Source organism: Sorex araneus, chromosome 4 (genome assembly GCF_027595985.1).
Source record: "Sorex araneus isolate mSorAra2 chromosome 4, mSorAra2.pri, whole genome shotgun sequence".
NCBI classification, from domain to species: domain Eukaryota; kingdom Metazoa; phylum Chordata; class Mammalia; order Eulipotyphla; family Soricidae; genus Sorex; species Sorex araneus.
This window is the reverse complement of record NC_073305.1, coordinates 9,407,549-9,430,801: the sequence shown is the minus strand read 5'-3', so window position 1 is coordinate 9,430,801 and position 23,253 is coordinate 9,407,549. Positions and strand designations below refer to the sequence as shown.

Here is a 23,253-nt window from a genome sequence, read left to right as displayed (position 1 = left end):
AGGTGCTTGCCTTGCATGAAGCCAATCCTGGTTTGATCTCAGATCCTGTGTATGGTCCCTGAGCACTTCCAAGAGTGATCCCTGAGCACAAAGCCAGTGATAAGCCCTGAGCACCTCTGGGTGTGGTACCAATAATCTATAGGTACCACATATAGGTGGACCTAATCATCATTAGGATGATATTAGGTCCACACCAATAATCTCTCATAGCTGAAAATTCCTTTTACTACACAGATAGGGACTGGAGTGATAGCACAGTGGGTATCACTCACCATTTGCCTTGCATGAGGCCAACCCGGGTTCGATTTCTCCGTCCCTCTCAGAGAGCCCAGCAAGCTACCTAGAATATCCCGCCTGCACGGCAGAGCCTGGCAAGCTCCCTGTGGAGTATTCGATATGCCAAAAACAGTAACAGTAATGTCTCCATTGTGTCTCACGTTGTGAGACACAATGGAGACATTACTGGTGCCCACTCGAGCAAATCCATGAACAACGGGACAACAGTGCTACAGTGCCACCACACAGATAATATCTCGGTATTATTAGGCATATGGGTATTATGATAATCTTTTATCTACCATAGTCATTGTCACTATTATTATCATTATCAATGGCTCATTGAGCTCATTTAGTTCTCAAACCCTCCAGAGAATTCCTATTTGTAAACAGAGGTACAGAGACGTTATTAATCTTTTCTCTCTCCTGTTTTGGGTCACACCCATTGGTGCTCAGGGATTACTTCTGGCTCTGAGCTCAGGGATCACTTCCGCCGGTTCGGAGAACCATGTGGGTTGCCGGGATCGAACCTGAGTCTGTTGCGTGCAAGTCCAGCGCCCTACCCGTCGTACTATCGCTCCAGCTCCAGGAGTATTTTTTTTTTTTGAGGGCGCTCTGACCTCCCCACCATGGCGCCATCGCCCATATCCAATCTGCCACCTACTATAGCTGCGGCTTCCGCGCTCTGCCAATCACTTCCGCCCTTCTCAAGATGGCACCAACAAGCACCCCCCTCCCGTCCCCCCACCCCCGCTTGAACTTCATCTTCAAGATGGCTAAGGCAAACAGCTGTAAACTTGGGCGTCCTTGACCTTCTCAACCTGGCGCCAGACACATCACACATTACCTTCTCAAGATGGCGCCGGGCCGTAAACTTGACGTCGCTCTGTTTGTGACGTCTTCCGGCCGCGCCGGAAATTGAAGTCGAGGCCTCCGGGGACGAGGCAAGCGTCCACTTAGGGCTGGAGCGCCGTGGCGCGACCATGGACCGGAGGAAAAAGCCTCTGGACGTGACGGCGTCCTCTGTGAGTGCGGGTCTGAAGGGGGACACGGGCCCCGACTTCTCCTCGCCCCACGGACGAGGTTGTTTCTCACTCGGGCCCCGGAGGGCGCCGGGCGCAGGGTGGCCCGAATGCTGAGCGGTCAGCAGTGGCCCTGCCCGCCCGAGGGGCCGGGGCCGGGGCCGGGGCCGGGGTCGGGGTCGGGGTCGGGGTCGCTGACCCGGGCCCACGCCGCCCGCCCCGCCCCTACACGCCTCTTCCCGGGGGCCGGGCCGGGCCGGGCCTGCCCCTGGGGGTGGATTGCAGCCTGTTGGGGAGTCCCCGAGGGAGCACCCAGAGGGCCCGGGACCGAGGAGGGGGACAGTGACTGTGGCTCAGGGCAAAGAACCGACAAGCCGCAGAGAGTCGAGCTGTTGGGGCTGGTTCAGCGGAGCGATTCCAAGGGGGAAGGGGACGTATGGCCGGGAAATGAGCACGACCAGGAGGGCGTGGGGGGGCCGGGGTGGGGGGGGCCAGGGGGGAGCTGGGAGGGCATCCGCCGGGCCTCGCGTGTCGGCCGCCGAGACGGGTCTCTCCAAGGGGAAGGCTTTGTTATTGTAGCTTTCACAGCCCCTTCCCTGTAGTCTAGTACCGTGTGTGTGTGTGTGTGTGTGTGTGTGTGTGTGTGTGTGTATGTGTCCATCCTTGTGCCGGTTTCCCTGGAAAGCTGGGGCACAGGCACAGCTATATGCCCGGCTGCCCTGTTTCCCCGTCCCTGTAGTCTACTACTGTTACATTGATTTCTCTCTGTGTGTGTGTGTGGGGTGTGTGTGTGTGTGTGTGTGTGTGTGTGTGTGTGTGTGTGTGTGTGTGTGTGTGTGTGTGTGTGTGTGTGTGTGTCCGTCCCCATCCAGGTGTGTGTGTGCAGGTGTGTGTGTGTGTGTGTGTGTGTGTGTCTGTCCCCATCCAGGCACAGCCATATGCCCGGCTGCCCTGTTTGCTTTGCTAGAATTTCATATTTTTGTTGTTGGTTTGACCTGCACTCAAGGATCACTCCTGGCAGGCAGGGCTGGGGTGGGGGTACCAAAAGGGGTGCCTGGGCCGGACCCCCAGCCAGCCATGTGCAGAGCAGGCACCCTGCCCCCACTGTATGGTCACTGCGGCCCCCAAATTTCCCATTCTCTTTTTTGTTGTTTTCGGGCCACGCCCGGGATGTCAGGGGTTACTCCTGGCCCTGCTTTTAGGAATGACTCCTGTGGTAACCCGGGGGCCGTATGGGATGGTGGGAATCAAACCCAGGTCAGCTGCGTGCAAGGCAAACGCCCTCCCCGCTGTACTATCTCCCCAGGCCCCCAGAATTTCCCTCTGGAACCCGAGGTCCTAGCAGGCAGCAGCGGGCGCTGTTCTTCATTGCTCCCCCCGAGCCCTTTATTTCTGGCAGTTGGAATCTTGTTTCTCGTCCTGAAGACTCGCTGCTCCCCGGGACGGGCCACAGGAAAGGCCCCCGCGCCGGCGCCACGGTTCACGGCCTGCACTCCGTCACCCCGGTGCTAGGCGCTGCCCTGCTAGTTAGATCAGAGTCTCTGAGGCATGAGTGGGTGTCGTTCACGTGTGTACCCCGCTCCTCAGTGTCAAGCGCCAGGCATGTACGGGTTCTCCGCTGCTAAGCACAGGCGGTTCCCTCTAGAAATAACAAATTGAGCTGACCTGTTGCTGAACTGCACGGCTGCATTTGTGGCTGCACGATACTTCATGCTGTATACCCTACTCACACTTCTAGAATACCGCACCACATTTGATGGGGTTCAAAGTCAGAGGCAACCAGGAATAGAAGGAAGTACCTTTCTTTTTTTACATATTATGTATATACGTATATATATATAAAAGCACACAAGGTTCAGCTTCTAACAACATGTCAGTGATCTCTTATAGAATTAATTGCCCCTGGGTAGAATACAGCAATCCTCACCCTCTTTCCTCTAAGGATACTTTTTTTTTGTAGCATTTTCATCAGTTTTTCATAACGAACAATATACAATATATTACTTTGGTTCTGCTTTAGGGCAGGGATTGGGGTTCGGGATGGAAACACCCATGTATGGTGGTGGGAAGGGCGAATGGTGGTGGGGTTGGTGTCTGAATATTTAATGTAATGAAATATTGTGACCTTCTTTATAAGATGAAAAAATTATAAAGATTAAAAATAAAAAAAGTAATGAATTGGGCGTGAGATGAGATTAGCGTGTGCAGAGGCCAGGGGCGGTGCGGGCAGAGAAGGTGCCTTCTGGCAGCTGCAGCCGGAGCCCCCACCCTGCAGCGACCTTCCTCGGCCCACCCCTCACCCCCTGGCCAGGGGGTCAGAGCCTTCGAAGGTTGAACATGTCCAAGGAATAGATTTTCAGCCGAGCTGGAAAGAAAGAGATTTTGTACTGTGGTTTTGTACTGGAGTCTATTTTTATTTTTTAATTTATTTTATTTAATTTATTTTTTTTTCTTTTTGGGTTCCACCTGGCAATGCACAGGGATTACTCCTGGCTGTGCACTCAGCAACCACCCCTGGCGGTGCTCAGGGAACTATATGGGATGCTGGGATTCAAACCCGGGTCGGCTGCGTGCAAGGCAAACTCCCTACCCGCTGTGCTATCGCTCCAGCCCCTGGAGTCTGTTTTTAAACCTCTTAATTTTGTGCTCATGTTTGCCCATTTATCGGAACTTGAAATCTCGTTTTGGGAATGGTAACTTAGCAAACCAGTCACTCAGCAGAATTGATCTCGTGTTCTCATTTGCTTCTGGGTTTTATTCTAGTTGGTGGACCTGAAGGCCGAACTCTTCCGGAAGCAAGAAGAATTCAAGCAAGAAAAACTCCTAAAAGATTCTGGAGTTTTTGCGAAACCAAAAACAACTAACAAGGTGAAAATAAGTGTTATCATGGGGGGTTTGGGGTTATTTTTCTTTTGGTCACACACTCAGGGGTTATTCCTGGCTCTGCTCTCAAATTATTCCTGGCAGTGCTCAGGGGACTCTATGTGATGCCGGGGATTGAACCTAGTTGGTTGCGTGCAAGGCAAATCCCCACCCCGTCGTACTGTTGCTCTGGCCCCTGTCACTGTCTTTTGAACATGGGAGAGTTTAACTGAGGTTTTTTTCAAGGGGTTCATGATATCTGCTTCATATAAATATTATGAGGGGGAATATTATAAGGATATTGTAGCCCGGCAAGCTACCGAGAGTATCGAGCCCGCGCGGCAGAGCCTGGCAAGCTACCCGTGCGTACTGGATATGCCAAAAACAGTAACAATAAGTCTCTCCATGAGAGACGTTACTGGTGCCCGCTCGAACATATCGATGAGCAACGGGATGACAGTGACAGTGACAGTTATAGGAATTTATAAATATATCAATAGGGAATATCACAAGTAGGAGAAATTTTCATTTTTTGTTCTATCATCTACATGAGTGTTTTAAATATTAAAATGGACATTGGTAAGTTTTTAAAAAGCACATTGAACTGCTTCTATTTCTCTGAATTGTATATGCTTAATTGGACAGGCTTTTTTTTTTTTTTTTTGCTTTTTGGGTCACACCCAGCGATGCACAGGGGTCACTCCTGGCTCATGCACTCAGGAATCACCCCTGGCGGTGCTCAGGGGACCATATGGGATGCTGGGATTCGAACCCTGGTCGGCCGCGTGCAAGGCAAATGCCCTCCCCTCTCTCCTATGGCTCCAGCCCCCGGACAGGCTTTATACACTAAAGGATAGGTTTTGCGGCTTGCTTACGTTTCCATGACGATTGTGGAGAGCCTTCTAGATGTTACAAATCTAGAAATGTTGGGACCGAGTGATAATATATTGAGGAGGGTACTTGCCTTGAGCACTGGCTTCAGCCCCCGGCACCCCATGTGGTCCCCTGAACCCCACCAGGAGTGGTTCCTGAATGCAGATCCAGGAGTAAGCCCTGAGCATCGCTAGGTGTGGTCCAAACCCAAAAGCATCTATGTTGTTTAGATACTATGGAAATACAAACGAAAATATCAGGAGCTTTAAGCAATGTGTTTTTCTAATTTTAGCTGCTATTTATATTACTAATTCTCTCAGGCATACATTGTCGTCAGAGTCTTGAATAGGGTTGTAACCATTCAGCAGATAAAAGGTAGAGAAGTGGGGCCGGAGCGATAGCACATCGGGTAGGGCATTTGCCTTGCACGCGGCCGACCCGGGTTCGATCCCCGGCATCCCATATGGTCCCCCAAGCACCGCCAGGAGTAATTCCTGAGTGTAAAGCCAGGAGTAACCCCTGAGCATCGCTGGGTGTGACCCAAAAAGCAAAAAAAAAAAATAATAATAATAAATAAAAGGTAGAGAAGTAACTGTAATTTTAGGTAGCAATTCTTAGTGGGTTTTATTTTCCCCAGCGAGAGCTCTGCCTTGTCCAGTTTCTTTGCAAGACATTGCTGGGCTGTTCCCAGGCCTGATTATCTCCATTGAGCGAGAAGAGCTAATTATCTCCCGGGTTTATTCTTCAGCTGCTCAATCAGTTTTTGCAATCAGATGGTTTATTTTGTCTTTTTAAATGATTCTCCAGAAACCGAGTATCTGGGCCAAACAGAATGCAGGGGTTTCCAGCCGGGCCGAGAAGGATGCCGAGGAGAAGCTGGAGGAGCAGAAGACGTTAGACAAGGCGAGGTAAAGCGAGCAGACCGTTCCCCTGAGGCCACCGCCCCAGGGACGGACGCTCAGCAGGACATCTGATTGTCCTCTCTGTCTGGTCGTCCTCCCAGCCAGCTCCCCTCTACATACCAACACTGCTCTAGAAACCCTAATATGTGTGGGGCCCTGGGTCGAGCCCGCCCTCCGCACCGTCTCGAACGCCAGGAGAAATGTCAGAGGCCTCCTTGGAACCTCTGTTGGGTTGTTGGGGTGTGTCTGCGATGGTCTCTGTCATGGTGATGTTCCCCACCCCCCCCAAGTATGACATTAGTTTAGGAGCGCGCCCTAAAATTTCCCTCCTTTGTTTTTCAAACTTCAAAACAGAATAATTTGAAAGACTAAAAAACATTCTAGCATTCTTCACTTTATATATTTTTGCTTTTTACAGGAAATTTTTGTTAAGCATCTTGATACTTGAAATATTTCAGGGTTTCTCGTCTAAGAACGAGGCCGGGGTCACTGCACTGCTGGCAAACTCCCGGAGTTTTGTCTCGGGGTCACGCTTGGCAGTGTTCAGGACTTACTCCTGGCTCTGTGCTCAGGGAGCACTGCTGGTGGTGCTGGGGGTGGGGGGTGTCGGGGATGGAGTGCGGGTAAGCCTCGGGCTAGAGGCATACTCTGCCCCTTGGACTGTGTCTTCTTCTTCAGCAAAGTTGGTGGGTTTTTTTTGTTGTTTTGTTTTTTTTTTGTTGGTTTGTTTAGTTTTGGGGCCACACCCAGCTGTGCTCAGGGCTTACTCCTGGCTCTGTGCTCAGGGAGCACTCTTGGCAGGCTTGGGGCACCATATGGGGTGCCGGGGATTGTACTTGGGTCTGCCGCATGCAAGGCAAGCACCCCCAGCCCCCCAAGCCCCCCAGCCCCTCAGGGTTTCTCTGATAGATTGATGGTATGGACTCTGACCGTGTCTGAGTTCACCGATGACCACAGTGTGGCCACATTCTTTAGGGGCTCGACCGATGGTGTAGGGGACACATACTCCCTTGCGTGTGGCCTGTCATAGTCCCCTGAGCACCTCTGGGTGTGTCTCTGGAAGTCCAGCAGCTCAGGGCCCCCCAGACACAGTGTCCTGGGTGCTTGCACCGGACAGGCCGGCTGGGCCAAGAGTCTGAGTCGCTGGGAGTGAGAGTCCGGGTGCGAGGTACGTCCTCCCGCGTGTGGAACAGTGTGGACTCAGTTTTCCCTCAGTCCTCCAGAAACGACACGCCACAGTGGCAGGCTATTTGTTTTATAATATCCGTTGTGTACATAGCAGTCAAGAGGATTTTAGAAATTTTCCTCTCAACAAGAAATGACAGAAAGGGCCAGGGTGTGGCTCGAGGGCAGAGCGCTGGTCTTGCGCGAGGCCTGGGGTTGGTTGGGTTCCTGCTGCCTCTTGGCTCTTGAGCACTGCTGGTTGAGGACCCCACCTGAAAAATCACCCTGAAAGCGAGACTCGGTGGAGTTTATCGTTGCCTGTAGTTCTGAGCCCTTTGGTCTCTGTTACATCGCGAACAGTTCCCCTTCCCTTTCCTTCCCTTCCCTTTCCCTTTCCGTTTCCCCTTCCCTTTCCTTCCCTTTCCTTACCTTTCCGTTTGTCCCCTGTGCCCGTTGGTATTTGTCAGAGACTGTGCATGCTCAGCTCCGGGCTGCCGGTGGGTCAGGCACACCGAGGCTCAGCGTTCTCACAGGGACACGGCGGCTGCCTCCTGGCGTCATAAGACGCCATTATTGGTGGTGGAGGGTTTGATCACGTGGTTGAGCTGATCACCTTATCGGCTGCCTCTTACTGGTTCACTGCATTGACACTGGCTTCACAATCAGGCTGCTTCTCCTTCTTCATTCGTCGTGTGTCTGTCTCTCTCTCCTCCCAGAAAGGAGAGCCCTCCGCCCGCCCCCGTCCCCCCACCCCCGCCGGTGGCAGTGCCACTGGCCCCAGAGCCCCGCGCTCTTTTGCCGACGCCGTGTAATTAAATCCGCCAAGATCGTCAGCTCCTCGGAGTCTGAGCATGAGTCAGGGAGTCGCCCACGCGGGAGGGTGTATTCTCAAGTTCTTTCAAGATCATCTTTGTCACCACTGGCTCGAGTTGGGATTTCAGCTCCGTGGGAAGGTGCCATCGTTTCTCGTATTTACTCTCTGTTTGGGTACTGTGCTGTGGTTTTTCTGACTGTAACTTGACTTCTCTGGGCTCCTGTGTTTTGGCGGGGCTACGCCTGGCAGCGCTCAGGGCTTGCTCCTGGCTCAGTGCACAGGAGTCAGTGTCCGCCCTGGCGCTGGGCTCCCACAGTGCCCATTCCGGGGGCTGCCGACCTCCTTGCTGAACCTTGCTGAGACCAGCTGGCCCCTGGGCTCTCCGTGCATGCAGGGCAGCCCCCCGCCGACCCCCGCTCCGAGCCTTCCCCAGCCTCCCTGTGGCTCCTCATTGTCCCTGTCCCCTTCTTGCACCCGCGCCCGAGAGAGCTGGGGCCCGGGAAGGAGCTGCCAAGGGGCTCGTGGGACGGGAGGTGACGCAGAGGCAAGACGGCTGCCATCTCTCCGCGTGTCCTCTGACCGTCTCGCCACACCCCGAGGGGCCAAGCTGGGGTCCCCCGTTGTGCAGGGAGGTTGGGGAACTCGCCCAGAGCGTACGGCCGGGTGACGGGTGCGGGATGCAGTTAGACAGGAAATTCCCAGGGGCCAAGCGAGGGTCGGGCGCTTGCCTTGCACATAGCTGACCCGGGTTCGATCCCCAGCACCACACATGGTTCCCCGACCCCCACCAGGAGCCAGGAGTGATCCTGAGTGCTCTGGAGTACCGCCCCAAAACAAACCAAAGAGAGACATGAGACGAAACCCACTCCGATTCTTCACGGGTGAGGCCCCGAGGAGTGTGCTGGGCGCTCACCAACAAATCAGCATTTCTAGACACTTGGGTTTTTATTTTGCCTTTTGTTTCTGTTTTGGGGCCACACGGCAGTGCCCAGGGGCCTGTAAACCAGGCAGGGGGTCCCAGCAGGTCTGGCCCAGCCTCCTGCCTCTCTGCTCGGCTTGTGCTGAGACCTCTTGCATCGTTGTGGCATTTTCAGTTGCATTTCACGATATTAAGTTGGCCTCAGTTTGCTAATCAGGTGGTGATTGTGACCTGCCCTTAGCCAGGCAGCATCTCCGTCTCGGTGACAGTCACGAGTGAGTGAGAGGGGACGTGGCAGAAGCCAGGCTTGTCCCTGCCAGCCTCACTCGTCCCCTCTCCAGAGGGGGCAGCTGTCGGCTGCGGGGGGGGAGGGGGGGCGTGGCCTTCCTGGAAGTGGCGCCTGTGGGGCCGTTTCTAACCTTGCCTGGTTTCCTCCTAGGGAGAAATTGGAAGAGAAAGCCAAACTGTATGAGAAGATGACCCAGGGAGACTTTATAGGTGAGTAGCAGTTGCTTGTTTGTGCTTTGCTTTCTGTGATTTATGCTGCCTTGTATTATTTTTTTCTTAAACTAGTCACAGAAATACAGAGAGCTGCAGAAACAGGGAGTTTTGTGAGTCCTACTGGCCAGGCTCTGGGCGGGTGCTGAGATGGACAGCGCGGTCAGCAGCGGCCCCCGACTGCCGGGTGAGGCCTGTGCGCAGGCGAGTGTGGTATGAGCCGGGCTGTCGGCGCTCTCGTAGGGCCGTGCGGAGAGAGAGCGGCTCTTTGCCCCGGAGGCATTTTGGCGGCTTAGTTTATTATATTGTTCGCTGGGCTGGGGCAGGAGCCCAGGGCCTCACACGTCCTGCTCTGCCCGGAGCCTGGCCAGCCCGCGCCTTTGTGTGGTCTCCTCCCGAGTCCGTCCTGACCTGGGAAGGCGTTTCTTGCTGATGGAGACGTTCCTGGTGGGAACATGAGGGTCACAGGAGTGGGGACTCCTGGACACCTGGTTGCGTCTGAGCAGGTGGACCCCTCCTCCTGATTGGCCTGTTGGACCCGCATGCCTTATTTATTTATTTATTTGTTTTTTGGGTCACGCCTGGCAGTGCCCAGGGGTTCCTCCTGGCTCTGTACTCAGGAATTATTCCTGGTCGTGTTTGGGGGACCATGAGGGATGCCAGGGATTGAACCTGGGTCGGCCACGTGCAAGGCAAACGCCCTCCCCGCTGTGCTATCGCTCCGGCCCCCTGGGCCCGCGTGTTTGAATGGCGAGGGCTGCTCCCGGCGGAGTGGGGGTCGCACCCTCTGATAGGCACCTGGCGTCTGCCCTGGGGCCCGGCCTGGCCTCGGAGAAAGATGCAAGTGGCTTCTCGTTCTCTGTTTCCTTTTTTTGCACACTCTCGTTTTTGGGGAGGTCTTTGGGTCTCACGTCAGCAGTGCTGGGCCTGCTCCCGGTCCCGTGCTGGGGGTCTCTGCTGGCGGTGCTTGGGGCCGTGCGGTGCTGGGGACGGAGACCCGGCTCCTACCTGCAGTGCCGACGCCTCACCCGTCGCTGGCTCTCCAGCCGCAGGTGCCTGAATCAGGCATAGCCAAACGTCACAGAAACGCCACTTGCGTGTACACCAGCATCCCGGGTGCGTTTGGAGTCAGAGGTTGTTTATTAGCTCCCAGGGTGCGTTTTATTATGATTACTTCTTAAGTTTTCTATTTTGGGTTTGAGGACCACACCTGACAGTGCTCAGGTTCTCCAGGCTCTGAGCTCAGGAATCGCCCCCGGTGGGGCTTTGGGACCAGCTGGGACGCCGGGGGTCAAACCTAGGTTGGCCGGGGGCCGTGACCCGAGGGTGGGCGGTGTCTCCGGGCCTGTGTGCCCTGCAGGGCCGTTCCCTTCCCTGGCCTGAGAGAGTGTCCGTGGGCCAAGGAGACTCCAGAGGGCCCCGGTCACCTGTTACGACCCCTCGCTGCCTCACCCCCGCGGAGTCGCCAGGCCGATGCCCGGGCCCGAGCGGCCTCCGCCGGTGTGGAGGTGCCGCCAGCTCTCCGGGCATGGCCGCCCCGTTGCCTGGTGTTGGTTCTGTTTCCTCAGAGCTGCCTGCTGACACAGGATGACTCCGGACACTGACGCCGCACGGGATCTGGGGGGCTGGAGGCCCTGCAGAGTGTTGCTGGGGTCCCCGTCCCAGCGGGCCGCGGCCTGCCGCCAGGGAGAGCAGGGTTGGGCCCCGGTGCCGGGCACAGTGGTGAGCGGGGCCACTGCGTCTTCCCGGGTGTCGTTTTCTTCCTTGGTGTCAGGAGCCAGGGGAGAGACGCGAGGGTGGTTGCCTCGTCCGGCCAACCTGGGTTCGATCCCGGCACCCAGATGGTCTCCCAAGCCGGCCGGGAGTGATCCTGAGCACAGAGCCGGGAGTCCGCCCTGAGCACGGCCGAGAGCCCTCAGGACTCACCCTTCCGTCCCAGACGAGGAGGTGGAGGAGATGTACCTGGTGGACTTCAACCAGAAGATCATGGACAGACACCGGGAGAATGGGGCGCCTGCCGCCCTCAGGCCTGCGGGGGACAGGGAGGACGAGGAGGAGGAGCGCCTCTCCGAGAAGGACATCCCCCCGCCCCAGGACCCCAGCGAGGAGTGGTGAGTGCAGACCTGTGTGTCGGGCTCTGGCCACGCCGCCTTCCTCAGCTTTCCCTGGAGACTCCGTGGTGACCACACCCCGCGTTGCTCGGGTGCTGCTCCCGGCTCTGTGCTCTGTGTGGATGTGGGTGTGTGGATGTGGGTGTGTTGTGTATGCTGGGTGTGTGTATGTGTCGGGTGTGTGTGGGTATGTGTTATATGCTGGGTGTGTGTGTGTGTACATGCTGGGTATATGTGTGTGTATGTGTGTAGGTGTGTGTGTATGTGTGTGTGCTGGGTGTGTGTGTGTGTGCGAGCGCACGCAGTGGGAGTGGGCTCCCCCTGTGGGTCTCGGGGAGGGTCCAGGCCCGCGTGCACAGCCTGCTCGGCCGTGGGCGTCTCTGGGTTTGCAGGGTGGCGCTAGCCCCAGGGAGGAAGGTCCACGCAGAGACGGAGCAGCCGTCTGCTGGCCTCCCCGGCACGGAACACGCTGCCCGGCTGTTGGCCACGCCAGGCTGGGGGCTGTGTTCGAGGGAGAGGCGGGCGCCGGGTGGGCGTCAGGGTCCCCGGCCTGGGCAGCGTCCTGGGGTCCGTCTCTGCCGGGGCTGCACGACCGACCGACCGTTCCCTCGCCTCCGTGCGGGCTGGGCTGATGGTCCACCTGCAGTTTCTTTCAGGGACCGAGTGTTCCGAGCCTCCGAGAAAGTCATTCTGTGTATTACCTCGAAGGCAAATGACAGGGAAAAGTCTTTTTTTCTCTCTCTCTCTTTTTTGGGGGTTTTGGGGCCACACCTGGTGGCACTCAGCATGTATTTCTGGCTCTGCACTCGGGGAACCCTCCCGACATGCTCGGGGGACCCTATGGGGTGCTGGGGATCGAACCTGGGCCAGCTGCCTGCGAGGCCAGAGCCCTCCCTGCTGGACTGTCACTCCGGCCGCAGGGCCCCTCAAGGCAGGCCTGGTGCCCCTGGCAGCGGTGACCGCCCCGCCTTGCCGCTGCCCCGCTGACGGGCAGTCTGTCTGCAGCTCTTCTCGGGGACAGAATGGCGGTGATTGCTTTTCATCGCCAAAATTGCTCTCCATTGAGAGGTTTAATGTCCTCGGTTTTCCGCCTTTGTTCATGCCCACGTGATCGCAGGCGTTCCTCAGTGATGGGAAGGGTTTGAAGGGCAAGCCAAGGTCTCCCCTGCCAGGCTTGCCGCCGGAAGGCGCACTGCCAGCCGTTCCAGCGCTCTCGCTGTCTCTGAGTCAAGCTCCAGTAAGATCCTTTCCGTAGTTCAGTTCCAGGTGGTGAAAACTCTTTCTTCAGAAATACAGTAAATAATTACGCAGACCATCTGGCTAGATGCTTTCTTCCTCTATTCAGATGAAAGGGGGGAAAAAGAGAGAAACGGTTTTCTGTAATTTGAGATCTTATTTATTGTGGTAATCAGCTTGGGGGTTTTAGCAGCAGATTCCCACACATTCAGTTTTTCGAATATGAGCTAACAATGGGAATTATGAGCTCGCAGTGTGAGGAAAAAGAAATTGCAGACGGAAGCAAAGCTTCGCGCATGGGCGTCGGACTTTGGATGGGCGCCTCAGAATTCCTGGCCCTGCCTCTGCCGAGCCTCCTGCTAGGGACGAGGGCCGGGCTGGGGTCGGTGTGTCGGGCCGGGGATGGAGTATGGGGGTCAAGGCACTCGCCTTGCATGTGGCTTCATCCCGGCACCACAGAGCAGCCCTGCAGCACAGCCGGCCTGGGCCACACCCCCCTGCGCCCCCAAAAAGTCTGTAGCTACATGATGCCAATGGAAAGGCTTCCCTGCAGGTGTCCCGGGCCCTCTGGGGCGTCAGAGCACTTCCATGGCCCTGCTCAGAGCAGGTACAGGGAAGGACCGAGACGAGATGCTGGACTCGCCTGCGGGGGTGGGGGGTGGGGGGTGGGGGAGCTTCCGGGGTGCAGCTGTCGGTGCCGTCTGACTCCTCATCGGAAAGGCTCCAGGGGACCATGTCTTGCACTGAGAAAAAAAATTAAAGCAAAGTAGCTTTATCTAGAGAAATATGAGGAGAGCTGGATTGCTATGTTTGAGAGAGAACATGGTGGGGTGGGGTGGGGGGACCGGAGCAGGGAGGGCGTTTGCCTTGCACGCGGCCAACCTGGGTTTGATTCCCAGCATCCCATGTGGTCCCCCGAGCACTGCCAGGAGTGATTCCTGAGTGCAGAGCCAGGAGGAACCCCTGAGCATTGCTGGGTGTGACCCAAAAAGCAAAAAAGACATAGAGATTTAAAAATAAAAAGGACTCGGGCTTTGCATGGGGGAGCCGGGAATCGCGCTTCGGCTGGGGTGTGGCAGGCTGTGAGCGAGGAGACGCCCACTGAGGGAGTTTTCATTCCTGGAAAGCGTGAACCTGAGAAGAGGTGGAAGAATGAAATGTGTATTTGGGAGGACAGGAAGGGAGTGAATCGGGAGTGGCAGAGCGCAGGCACGGTGGGGCCGGCACTGGGGGTGCTGGAGCGGGTGGGCTGTGAGGGGGGGTGTGAGGGGGGTGATGGTGTGTGTGATGAGGGGTGTGTGTGATGGGAGTGTGTGTGATAGGGGTGTATATGGGTGTGTGTGTATGTGTGTGTGATGGGTATATGTGTGTGTGATGGGGTGTATATGTGATGTGTGTGTGACGGGTGTGTGTGTTTGTGTGTGGGTGTGTGTGTGCATGTACACATGTATCCAGGACTCGTGTGTGTGCCGTGTGCTTTGCTGTCGGCTGTGTGTACCTGGGTGTCTCGTCTGTCCGTGTACTGACCAGGGCCTGCGGGCCCGGGGCGGACGTTGTCTCCACTCGCCTCCCGAGACGAGCAGGGTCTGCTTGTCCCTGCGTCTCTGAAACCGTGCGAGTGACCAGCTGTTCTCGTCCTTCTCTGACAAAGATCTCACGAGGGCGCGGGGCGCGTGTCTCTGGCCCCCCGCGGCACCTGCTGCCCCCGGGCCCCGCGCTCCTGCCTTGGCCTCACGCCGGCCTGTGCTGCAGGGTGGACTACGTGGACTCTCTGGGCCGCTCCCGGCGCTGCATGAAGAAGGACCTGCCGCACCTGCTGGAGCTGGACAAGAACCTCCAGGGCCGGCTGTGAGTGGGGGCAGGGCCGGGCTGTGAGTGGGGGCGGGGGGCCGGCTGTGAGTGGGGGCGGGGGGCCGGGCTGTGAGTGGGGGCGGGGGGCCGGGCTGTGAGTGGGGGCGGGGGGGGGCTGTGAGTGGGGGCAGGGGGCCAGGCTGTGAGTGGGGCCTGGGGGGGGGCTGTGAGTGGGGCCTGGGGGGGGGGCTGGGCTGTGAGTGGGGCCTGGGGGGGGGGCTGGGCTGTGAGTGGGGCCTCAGGGAGGGGGGCCGGGCTGTGAGTGGGGCCTGGGGGGGGGGCTGTGAGTGGGGCCTGGGGGGGGGGCTGGGCTGTGAGTGGGGCCTGGGGGGGGCTGGGCTGTGAGTGGGGCCTCGGGGGCCGGGCTGTGAGTGGGGCGAGGGGGGCCGGGCTGTGAGTGGGGGCGGGGGGCCGGGCTGTGAGTGGGGCCTGGGGGGCCGGGCTGTGAGTGGGGCCTGGGGGGGGGGGGCTGGGCTGTGAGTGGGGCTCGGGGGCTGGGCTGTGAGTGGGGCCTCGGGGGGGGGGCTGGGCTGTGAGTGGGGCCTCGGGGGGGGGCTGGGCTGTGAGTGGGGCCTGGGGGGGGGCTGGGCTGTGAGTGGGGCCTCGGGGGCCGGGCTGTGAGTGGGGCGAGGGGGGCCGGGCTGTGAGTGGGGGCAGGGAGCCGGGCTGTGAGTGGGGCCTGGGGGGCCGGGCTGTGAGTGGGGCCGAGGGGGGCCGGGCTGCTGCAGAGCGTGCGTCCAGTGGGGGGGCGTGTGTGCGCGTGACAGGGGGGCTGGGCTCGGGCTGTCCCTGTTTACGGGAGGAGGCGTGACGGCCGCGTGCATGACGGGCCACAGCACAGCCACACGCGTGCAGAGGCGAGCACGTGCTCCTCGTCCCCCCGGGCCGGCCGCTGTTCCTGCGTGTGTGGAGCGACTTGACGCTCCCGCTGTGCGGCCTGGGTGGCTCTGATGGCCACTCGCCAATGGTCCTGGGAAGAGGAGTCCCCGCCCCCGGGAGGGTCTGTGCGAAGGGTGTTGGGACACAGTCGCCTGGTCCTGAGTTGGGGCTTCGGCGTGAGGCGGGGCTGGGAGGACTCAGGGATGGCAGGCGGGGCAGCAAGTAGCCCGGCCCGGCCCGCGGGACCCTCTGAGCGCCTGCGGCTCTCTGCCCCCCCCCAACTCCTTCCTCCCTCCCTCTCCCTCCCTCTCTCTCTGTCTCTCACACTCTGTCTCTCACACTCTGTCTCTCTGTCTCTCACACTCTGTCTCTCTCTCTCTCACACTCTGTCTCTTTCTGTCTCTCTCACCCTCTCCTCTCTCTCTATGTCTCTGTCTGTCTCTCTCCCTCTCCCTCTCTCTCCGTCTCTCTGTCTCTCTCTGTCTCACACTCTCCTCTCTCCTTCACTCCCTCCTCTCTCTCCCTCTCAAACTCCCTCCCTTCTCTCTCCCTCCCTCTCCATCTCTCCCTCTCTCCCTTTCTCTCTTTCCCCTGCCTCTCTCTTCCTGTCTCTTCTTCTCTCTTCCTTTCTCTCCTCTCTCTCCCTCTCTCCCTCTCACCTCTCTCTCTGTCTCTCCCCCTCTCCCTCTCTGTGTGAGGACTGTCTCTCTGCAGCAAGTGGTTTGTTGGGCGTCCCCGGTGCCGGGGTCAGGGTCAGGGCCAGCCGCCTGCCTGAGGAAGGCGCAGCGGGAGTCGCTGGGGAAGCCGCCGTCACCTGCCCCCAAACACCCCCCCCCCCCCCCCCCCCCCGTGACCAGCGTCCCGCCCTGCCCCCGCCCAGCTTCCTGAGCCCCGCCAACGAGAAGTCCTTGCTGTCGGAAGACATGCGGAAGGAGCTGCAGCGCCAGGAGTGGGAGGAGGAGGAGCGGGAGGCCCTGCGGAGGCCCATGGGCCCCATCCACTACGAGGACATCCGGGAAAACGGTAACGGGCGTCCCTGGGCCACTGCGGGCGCGAAGGGGCCGGCGTCAGCCCCAGCTCGCGTCCGAGGGGGATTCTCTGGGGACGCTGGAGATCGCCCCTGTCCAGTGGGGGGCCCAGAAAGGGAGAAACCCACCGGGAGTGGCTTCCTGACGGAGGGGCTGTTCGCTGGAGACAGCCACGCTGGCCGGGCGGGGTGGACGTGGCTCCCGCTTCTTAATCCAACCTCTCTGGGTCCTTCTGGCGTGTTCCAGAGGCGCGGCAGCTCGGGGTCGGCTACTTCGCCTTCGCCCGCGACCAGGAGCTCAGGCACAAGCAGATGAAGACGCTGGAGATGCTGCGTGAGCAGGTACCGGCCGCGACACGCCCACGGGCGGCTCCCCAGGGCCCTCGGGGCGTCGCTCAGTCAGGCAAGCGCGTCCCAGCTGCCTCCTGGCCCTGGGGTTCAGGGCGGCTCCCGGTGTGTGGAGAGGAGCAGCTTGTTCCTGACGGGCGAAGGACAGACCCGTTCGGCGTCCGGCCTGCTGCCCGGGGCGGCGGGGGCGCCCGCTGGGCTTCGGAAAGCGTCAGCCCCTCCGCAGGGCTGGGCTTGGCTCCGAGGCCTCGGGAACCGCGCTTCCTTTAAAGAGAGAAAGGGGCGAAGATAAGTTTGTGTTTAGAGTAGACTCAGTATTTTTATTTCTTTGTTTTTTTAAATTTTTCTTTCAAATTGAATCACAGTGAGAGATACATAGTTACAAAATTGTTCCCGATTGGGTTTCAGTCATAAAACGTTCCTGTCCCTTCACCAGCGCACATTTAACTCACTTTGTGAACAGATCGCTTTAAAACAGGCACACGTGAAGGAACAAAAACTAAAGAGTTTTTCCAAACAAAATTAAGTCTAAAGTCTTAATTTTAGGGGGCTGGAGCATTAGCACAGCAGGTAGGGCGTTTGCCTTGCACGCGGCCGACCCAGGTTCAATTCCCAGCATCCCATATGGTCCCCTGAGCACTGCCAGGGGTGATTCCTGAATGCAGAGCCAGGAGTAACCCCTGTGCATCGCCGGGTGTGACCCAAAAATAAGTAAAATAAAGTCTTAATTTTAGTCATAAACTTCTCATCATTGTCCCCAGTTTCCCTCACGTTCCCCACCCCCCCGCCCCTCCCCACATACCATATTTCATTTTTTAAAACAGAAATACTCTGATTTGGCTTAAAATATTTTTTTTTCATTTCCTGCCCAGACAACGGATCAGAGAACGAAACGCGAGAGCATAAAGGAGAAGCGGAAGGCACTGTTGGACGCGCGCCTCGCCAAGCTGCGGCAGAAGAAGATGAAAAAGGCGAAGGAAGACGGGACCGAGGAGGGAAGCCCAGGTACACCGTGGCCACGTCCCTCTCGCAAGGGCAGAGGCTGCACGGTGGCCCTGCGCCTCGGGGAAGCACGGCGCCCTGGGCCCCCTCGCAGCATGGGGGTGGGCGTCCCGCGGCCCCACTGCCCGGCTGGCGGCTCGCCTCGCCTTTGAGGTGTTGCCAGGCAGGTTTTCCAGCCCGAGTGGTGTAGAGAGATGATCCCGTGCGGTGCTGTTTGTGGCGAGAATGCTGACGGACGGCACGTTGTACTGCCTAGTAACAGAGCTCCAGGAAAGGCCTTTCAAGGTCAACTGTTGGTGCTTTAGACTTAATTTTGTTTGGAAAAACTCTTAGTTTTTGTTACTTCATGTGTGCATTTTTTTTTGTATTTTGTTTTTGTTTTTTTGCTTTTTGGGTCACACCTCGCGATGCTCAGGGGTCACTCCTGGCTCATGCACTCAGGAATCACTCCTGGCGGTGCTCGGGGGACCCTATGGGATGCTGGGATTCGAACCCGGGTTGGCCGCGTGCAAGACAAACGCCCTCCCCGCTGTGCTATCACTCCAGCCCCCAGTGTGTGCATGTTTTAAAGAGATCTATTCACAAAGTGAGTTAATAAAATTAAAAAAAAATTCCGGAATGTGGGACCAGCAGGTGGGGTGTTTGCCTTGCACGCGGCCTGCCCAGGTGTGATCCCTGGCATCCCCCACGCCAGAAGTGATCCCGCGCACAGAGCCGGGGTTAAGTATTGAGTGGCGACTAGTGAGCCACCCCCGCCAGGAAAAAGAAAAAATTAGACGCCCCCCCCCAAAAAAAAAAAAAAGCAGTGGATGAAGAAATGAGGATGTAGCCTGGCTTACCCAAAAATGGTGCCGGGGCCGGGCAGCCCTTGCCTGTGTTCCCTCCTTGCTCGCTCCCCGCCACCACACTCAGAAGAGCTCGCGACGCAGATCACGAGTGGGGCTGAGCTCGGGGGGCTGCAGCTCGAGCTCTGCACGCAGGGGCTCAGCCTCCGTCTCCCGAGCACTGCCAGGTGTGACCCTCAGAAACAAAAGTAACGGCGCTCCGGAAGGTGGTGTTTCGGACCTCGGAACCCGTTATCCTTGGTGCCAGTGAATCATGTGACTCAGCTCAGCTGGGCCTCGGGGGCGACGACCAGGAGACCCTGGCCCGCCTGGTGGGCGGGGCTGGCCAGGAGCAGCGCTTGGCGGGTACCGGACCCTCACCCACCACACCCCTGCCCCGCCACTGTGTCTGCTCACGCTTGGGCCCAGAGAAGGGGCAGAGGAAGGTGAGGGGCACATCTGCAGGCCACCCCCCTCCGCCCACCCCCCGCAGGGAGGTGGGGCTGAGAGTCGGGAGGGAACGGGGCCAGCAGAAACTGCCACTCTTTCCCAGTGGGGCCGGGCTGGGCCTCGGGGGAGGTAGTCTCTGGCGGCTGTTCTGGGAATCTGAGCGTCCCTTTGGCTTAGGGTTTGTTCGCTTTTCAAAAGTATTTTATTTGTTTACTTGTTTTATTGTTATTGTTATTTTTAATTTTTTGATTTTATTTTTTGAATTTTCTTTTCCCCTTACACCTTATATATATATATATATACACACACACACACACTGTGGTTTACGAGGTTGTTCATGGTGATGTATTAAGGCATTCAGTATTCCCACACCAGTCCCACCATCATTGCACCTTTCCACTATCATTGTCTCCAGTTTTCCCAACTGCCATAGCAGGCCCTCCGTAATTTATATTGTTTTTTATTTTTTAATTTTTTTATTTATTTTTTATTTTTTTATATTGTTTTTTATAAATGCTATTCTAAAAGAACGATCAAAAAATGTTTCCTGAGATGAAAGTTAGTGACGATGGTTGTATCTCACCATGGAGCCATTAAGCTCTTGTGTAAAACATTTCTAAAATGCGGTTGCAGGTTGAGCCTTCTGGGTCTATATTTTGTTCATCGAGATCGGTTGCCTGCTGCGTTGCACCCCATCCCCTCTGTGTGCTGCTCCTGGCTTGTCAGTGTGGTAGAGGTTGAGATGTCGTGCGGCTGTGAATGTGGCCCCACATCCCGGAAGTCCAGAGTTTTGAACAGGGTGATAGAGCTGCAGTTAAATTGCTAACTGGGTGGTGGGTTTGGGTGTGAGAGACTGCCGGAGCTCCTGGAAGCCCCGGGAGACGGGGGGTGGAGCCCATCCCCGACTCCACGGAAGTCTGGAGATTTGTCACGAAACCGTCACCCCCTCCGTATCGCCTGCACCGTCACTGGCTCCCCCTCTTCCTCAGCAGCCTTCCTGCTTCTGCTTTGACTTTATCCAGACTTTTCCCTGAGTGAAGTTACTAGAGATTTCTAGTGCTTTGCCTCTTGGCCTGGAGAGCAGAGGAGCTGGTGAGACTCAGTCATCCCGCCTGTGGCTCTTGGTTCCCGTCACCCTCTCCCTGTGGAGTGTTTCTGCTTCACTTCTCTTTGTCTGTAAAATGGGGGTAATACAAAATGCCCAAACTGGCTTTCTTAGAGTTTTTACAAGTGAATCGATCATTATCAGGTTCGGTCCTTTGCCCACTGCTTGGACATGCCGGGGTCTCCCTCCGCAAGTATCCTCTGTGACTTGCAGGGTTAGCGTGTTTCTGTCCGTGTTCATCTTGGACGTCTGTAAGTGTCATTGTAATGAACTCTTACTCCCTTGTGAAACCAGACGGAGACGTGATTGGCCCTTTGCCGCCGGAGCCAGAGGCCGTCCCGCCGCCTCGTGCCGCCGCCCCGAGCAGCAAAGTAGAGGTCATCGTCCAGGAGCGGAAGGACACCAGGCCCGGCGTGCCCCACGTGCGGGAGTGGGACCGAGGGAAAGGTAAGGGCGCCTCTCACTCGGGCCTCCAGTGGCCCGTGAGGCGCGAGGAATCCTCCAGGCCCTTGAACTTGATTCCTCCGGACTCCCAGACGCCGTCTCTGTAGACGGGAGCACTTACTGCAAAAGGATGGGGATGTGTTTTGTTTTTTTTTTTTAAAGGTTCTTGAAAATTCTCTGAAATTTTTGCTGCCTTCATGGTGTCAGAGTTTTGGATTTTGTTTCTCAGAAACTGCCTTTTTTTTTTTTTCAGCTGGGGGTCGGGTGGGGGTGTTGTCGGTGTATTTGGGCAAGAGCCGGCCGTGCTCCGGGCTTGCTGCTGGCTGTGCCCGGGGGTCGCCCCGGCCGTGTGGGAGGGCGCAGTGTTGGGTGCGAGCAGGCTGCTGGTGGTCTCGGGCCCCACGAGCGGCCTCCTGCATCTGCGGGACTGTGGTGTCTGCCGTGTTCTCTGCCTTCTCGGCCCACCCGGCGTGCCGCAGGAGGCTTGCGAGCTCGGCCCGCTCCCCTGGGCTCGTCTTTGCTTCTGTTGAGTCTGGAAAACTACACCACGAGGCCACCCTCTCGGGAAGCGGCTCTGGCCGCATCTCTCCGGAGGGAGCGTTGGCGCAGAGTGACGGCACGGTGGGTCGGGTGCTGCTTGGCCTGAGCTGACCTGGGTGACCCCCGGCACCCCTTTCGGTCCCGTGGGCCCGAGTGCAGGGCCAGGAGTAAGTCCCGAGTCACCCACAGCCAGGTGGCCCTCTCTCCCTCGAGAAACTCAAGATTGTCTCGGCATCCACTCGTGCCGTTCAACCCCTAAGGTGAAAGGCAGCAGAACAGCAGGTGACGTCGGCTAATGCTGCCGCTGGGAACAGGCGAATCACCCAGATCGGTTCCGGCAAGTCCTTTCAGTGGCTGAGTGGAGGCCGGGAGGGTGGCCTTGCCAGAGGCCCGGTGACAGGGCGCCTGAGACGTCACTGCCGCTTGCCCGGGCCCGTGCTGGCCCCAGTGTCTCCTCCCCCCCCCCAACACTGAGCAACAACACGTCCCAGATACTGGCAGACTTTGCCACAGAATTCCATGGCAAGTTGCTTGTCCTGCGAACGGTCATTCGGATGCTTCAACCTGGCAAATGCGTCTTTTCAGAAAATAGACATTAAAACCAGCTGATTTTGCTGCTTTTTTTTATTTTTATTTTTTTTTGGTATAAACCGACAGGCTGACCCTAGCTCTCAGAAGCATCTTACGCCAGGGTAGGTGGGGATGAGATTTTTCCATGTTTTCCTCACAGATGGAATGTCAGTGTCTTTGGCTCTGCCTCCTTCCGTGTTTCTCCACAGACCCTGCCTTGATCGTCCCCCTTTCGGGGAAAACCAACCGCTTCTGTCTCTCAGCCGGGTTCCCGATCCTTGCTTTAGATTTTACGCTGGTCTCCCGCTGTCCTTGTTCTCCAGAGAAATCGAGATGGTCCTTAAGAAATGGGTACAGCGATTGAAGAGCAGTAGAGAGAGTTGAACTGATTGAGCAGCCAGCGTTTAGATGACGTGTTGATCTTTGTTTTAGTAACGCCCGGCACTCGGCTCTCACACTGCTCTTTCTTACCTTCCCTAGAATTTTCCTTTGGCTACTGGTCGAAGAGGCAGTCGGATCTGCGGGCCGAGCGCGACCCTGAGTTCGCCCCACCGTCGGATTACTTCCTGGGTCAGAGGAGAGCCGGGCCTGGGAGCAGCAGGCCCGGGCCAGCACCCGGTGACGCAGGCCAGTGCCCTGGCCAGGGCCCCGCGCCCAGCGCTGCACACACGCCAGCCACCGCTGCCCCCGCCGCTGCCCCCGGGAGCCCGCCGCAAGCCCCCACGGTCACGTTCGAAACTCTGGACGATATGATATCCTACTACAAGCAGGTGACCTGAGCGCCCGCCAGCCACGGGCGGCCTGCGGACGGTGCCTCCTCCCCCCGCAGGGCCAGCACGGCCGGGCCTGCCTCCCGCCGGGACGGACCCCTTCGCGTGGTGGCCCTTTGTGGCTCTGTTTCTCTCTGCCTTACGTGGCCACAGTCACCTCGATTTCCACGGGAGCCGTGATCTGTGTCCTCCGCGTCCTGCAGTCGCCCCGCCTGAAGCTCCGCCCGTTCCCTGTGCCGGTACTGACAGCCGCAGGCGCCTTGTTCCGGGGATTCCGCGGCTCCGTTAGTCGCCAGAGCATCTGCGGGGGTGGTTTTTGCCGGTGACGGGGCAAACAGGAGCCAGGGTGGTCTGGTCTCCTGGGTGACCCTGGTGGCCTCTTGCGCGGGGCCAGAGAAGGCACCACGGGAGTCGATGCTGCTGGAGCCACTTTTATTGTCGCCCCCTCCTCTGTCGCAGTTCCTGCTACGATGCTCAGGGACTGGGGCTCGGGCCTGGGCGGACGTGGAGGCTACACGCGTGGCCCAGCACCTCTCGGCTGAGCGCCACGGCCCCCGCACCGCTCCTGTGCCGTGACCGCCTCCCCAGGCTCCACCCCGGGTCCTCGTCATTCTCAGGGACCGGGCGCGCTGTCTCGTTCCCACAGTGGTGTCGGCGGGAGCTTCACTCTCGTTACCTGGTCTCGGGGCTTCTCTGCAGCTTATCCAGGCCCCAGTGTCCCCCCTCACACTGAACAACAATAAATCTCAATTACTTGCAAACTTTG

At 57.8% G+C, this 23,253-nt stretch overlaps 1 protein-coding gene across 1 annotated transcript; it reads left to right on the top strand.

Moving 5' to 3' along the window:
- Window positions 1–1,169: 1,169 nt before the first annotated feature.
- Window positions 1,170–23,253, top strand: CCDC174 (coiled-coil domain containing 174). Its single transcript, XM_055137040.1, has 11 exons — window positions 1,170–1,301; window positions 4,062–4,166; window positions 5,841–5,941; window positions 9,272–9,330; window positions 11,270–11,441; window positions 14,430–14,525; window positions 16,288–16,430; window positions 16,682–16,776; window positions 17,655–17,787; window positions 20,458–20,610; window positions 22,198–23,253. Exons 1-11 carry the CDS (start codon window positions 1,260–1,262, stop codon window positions 22,494–22,496), a joined length of 1,398 nt encoding a protein of 465 aa, XP_054993015.1. The 5' UTR covers window positions 1,170–1,259; the 3' UTR covers window positions 22,497–23,253.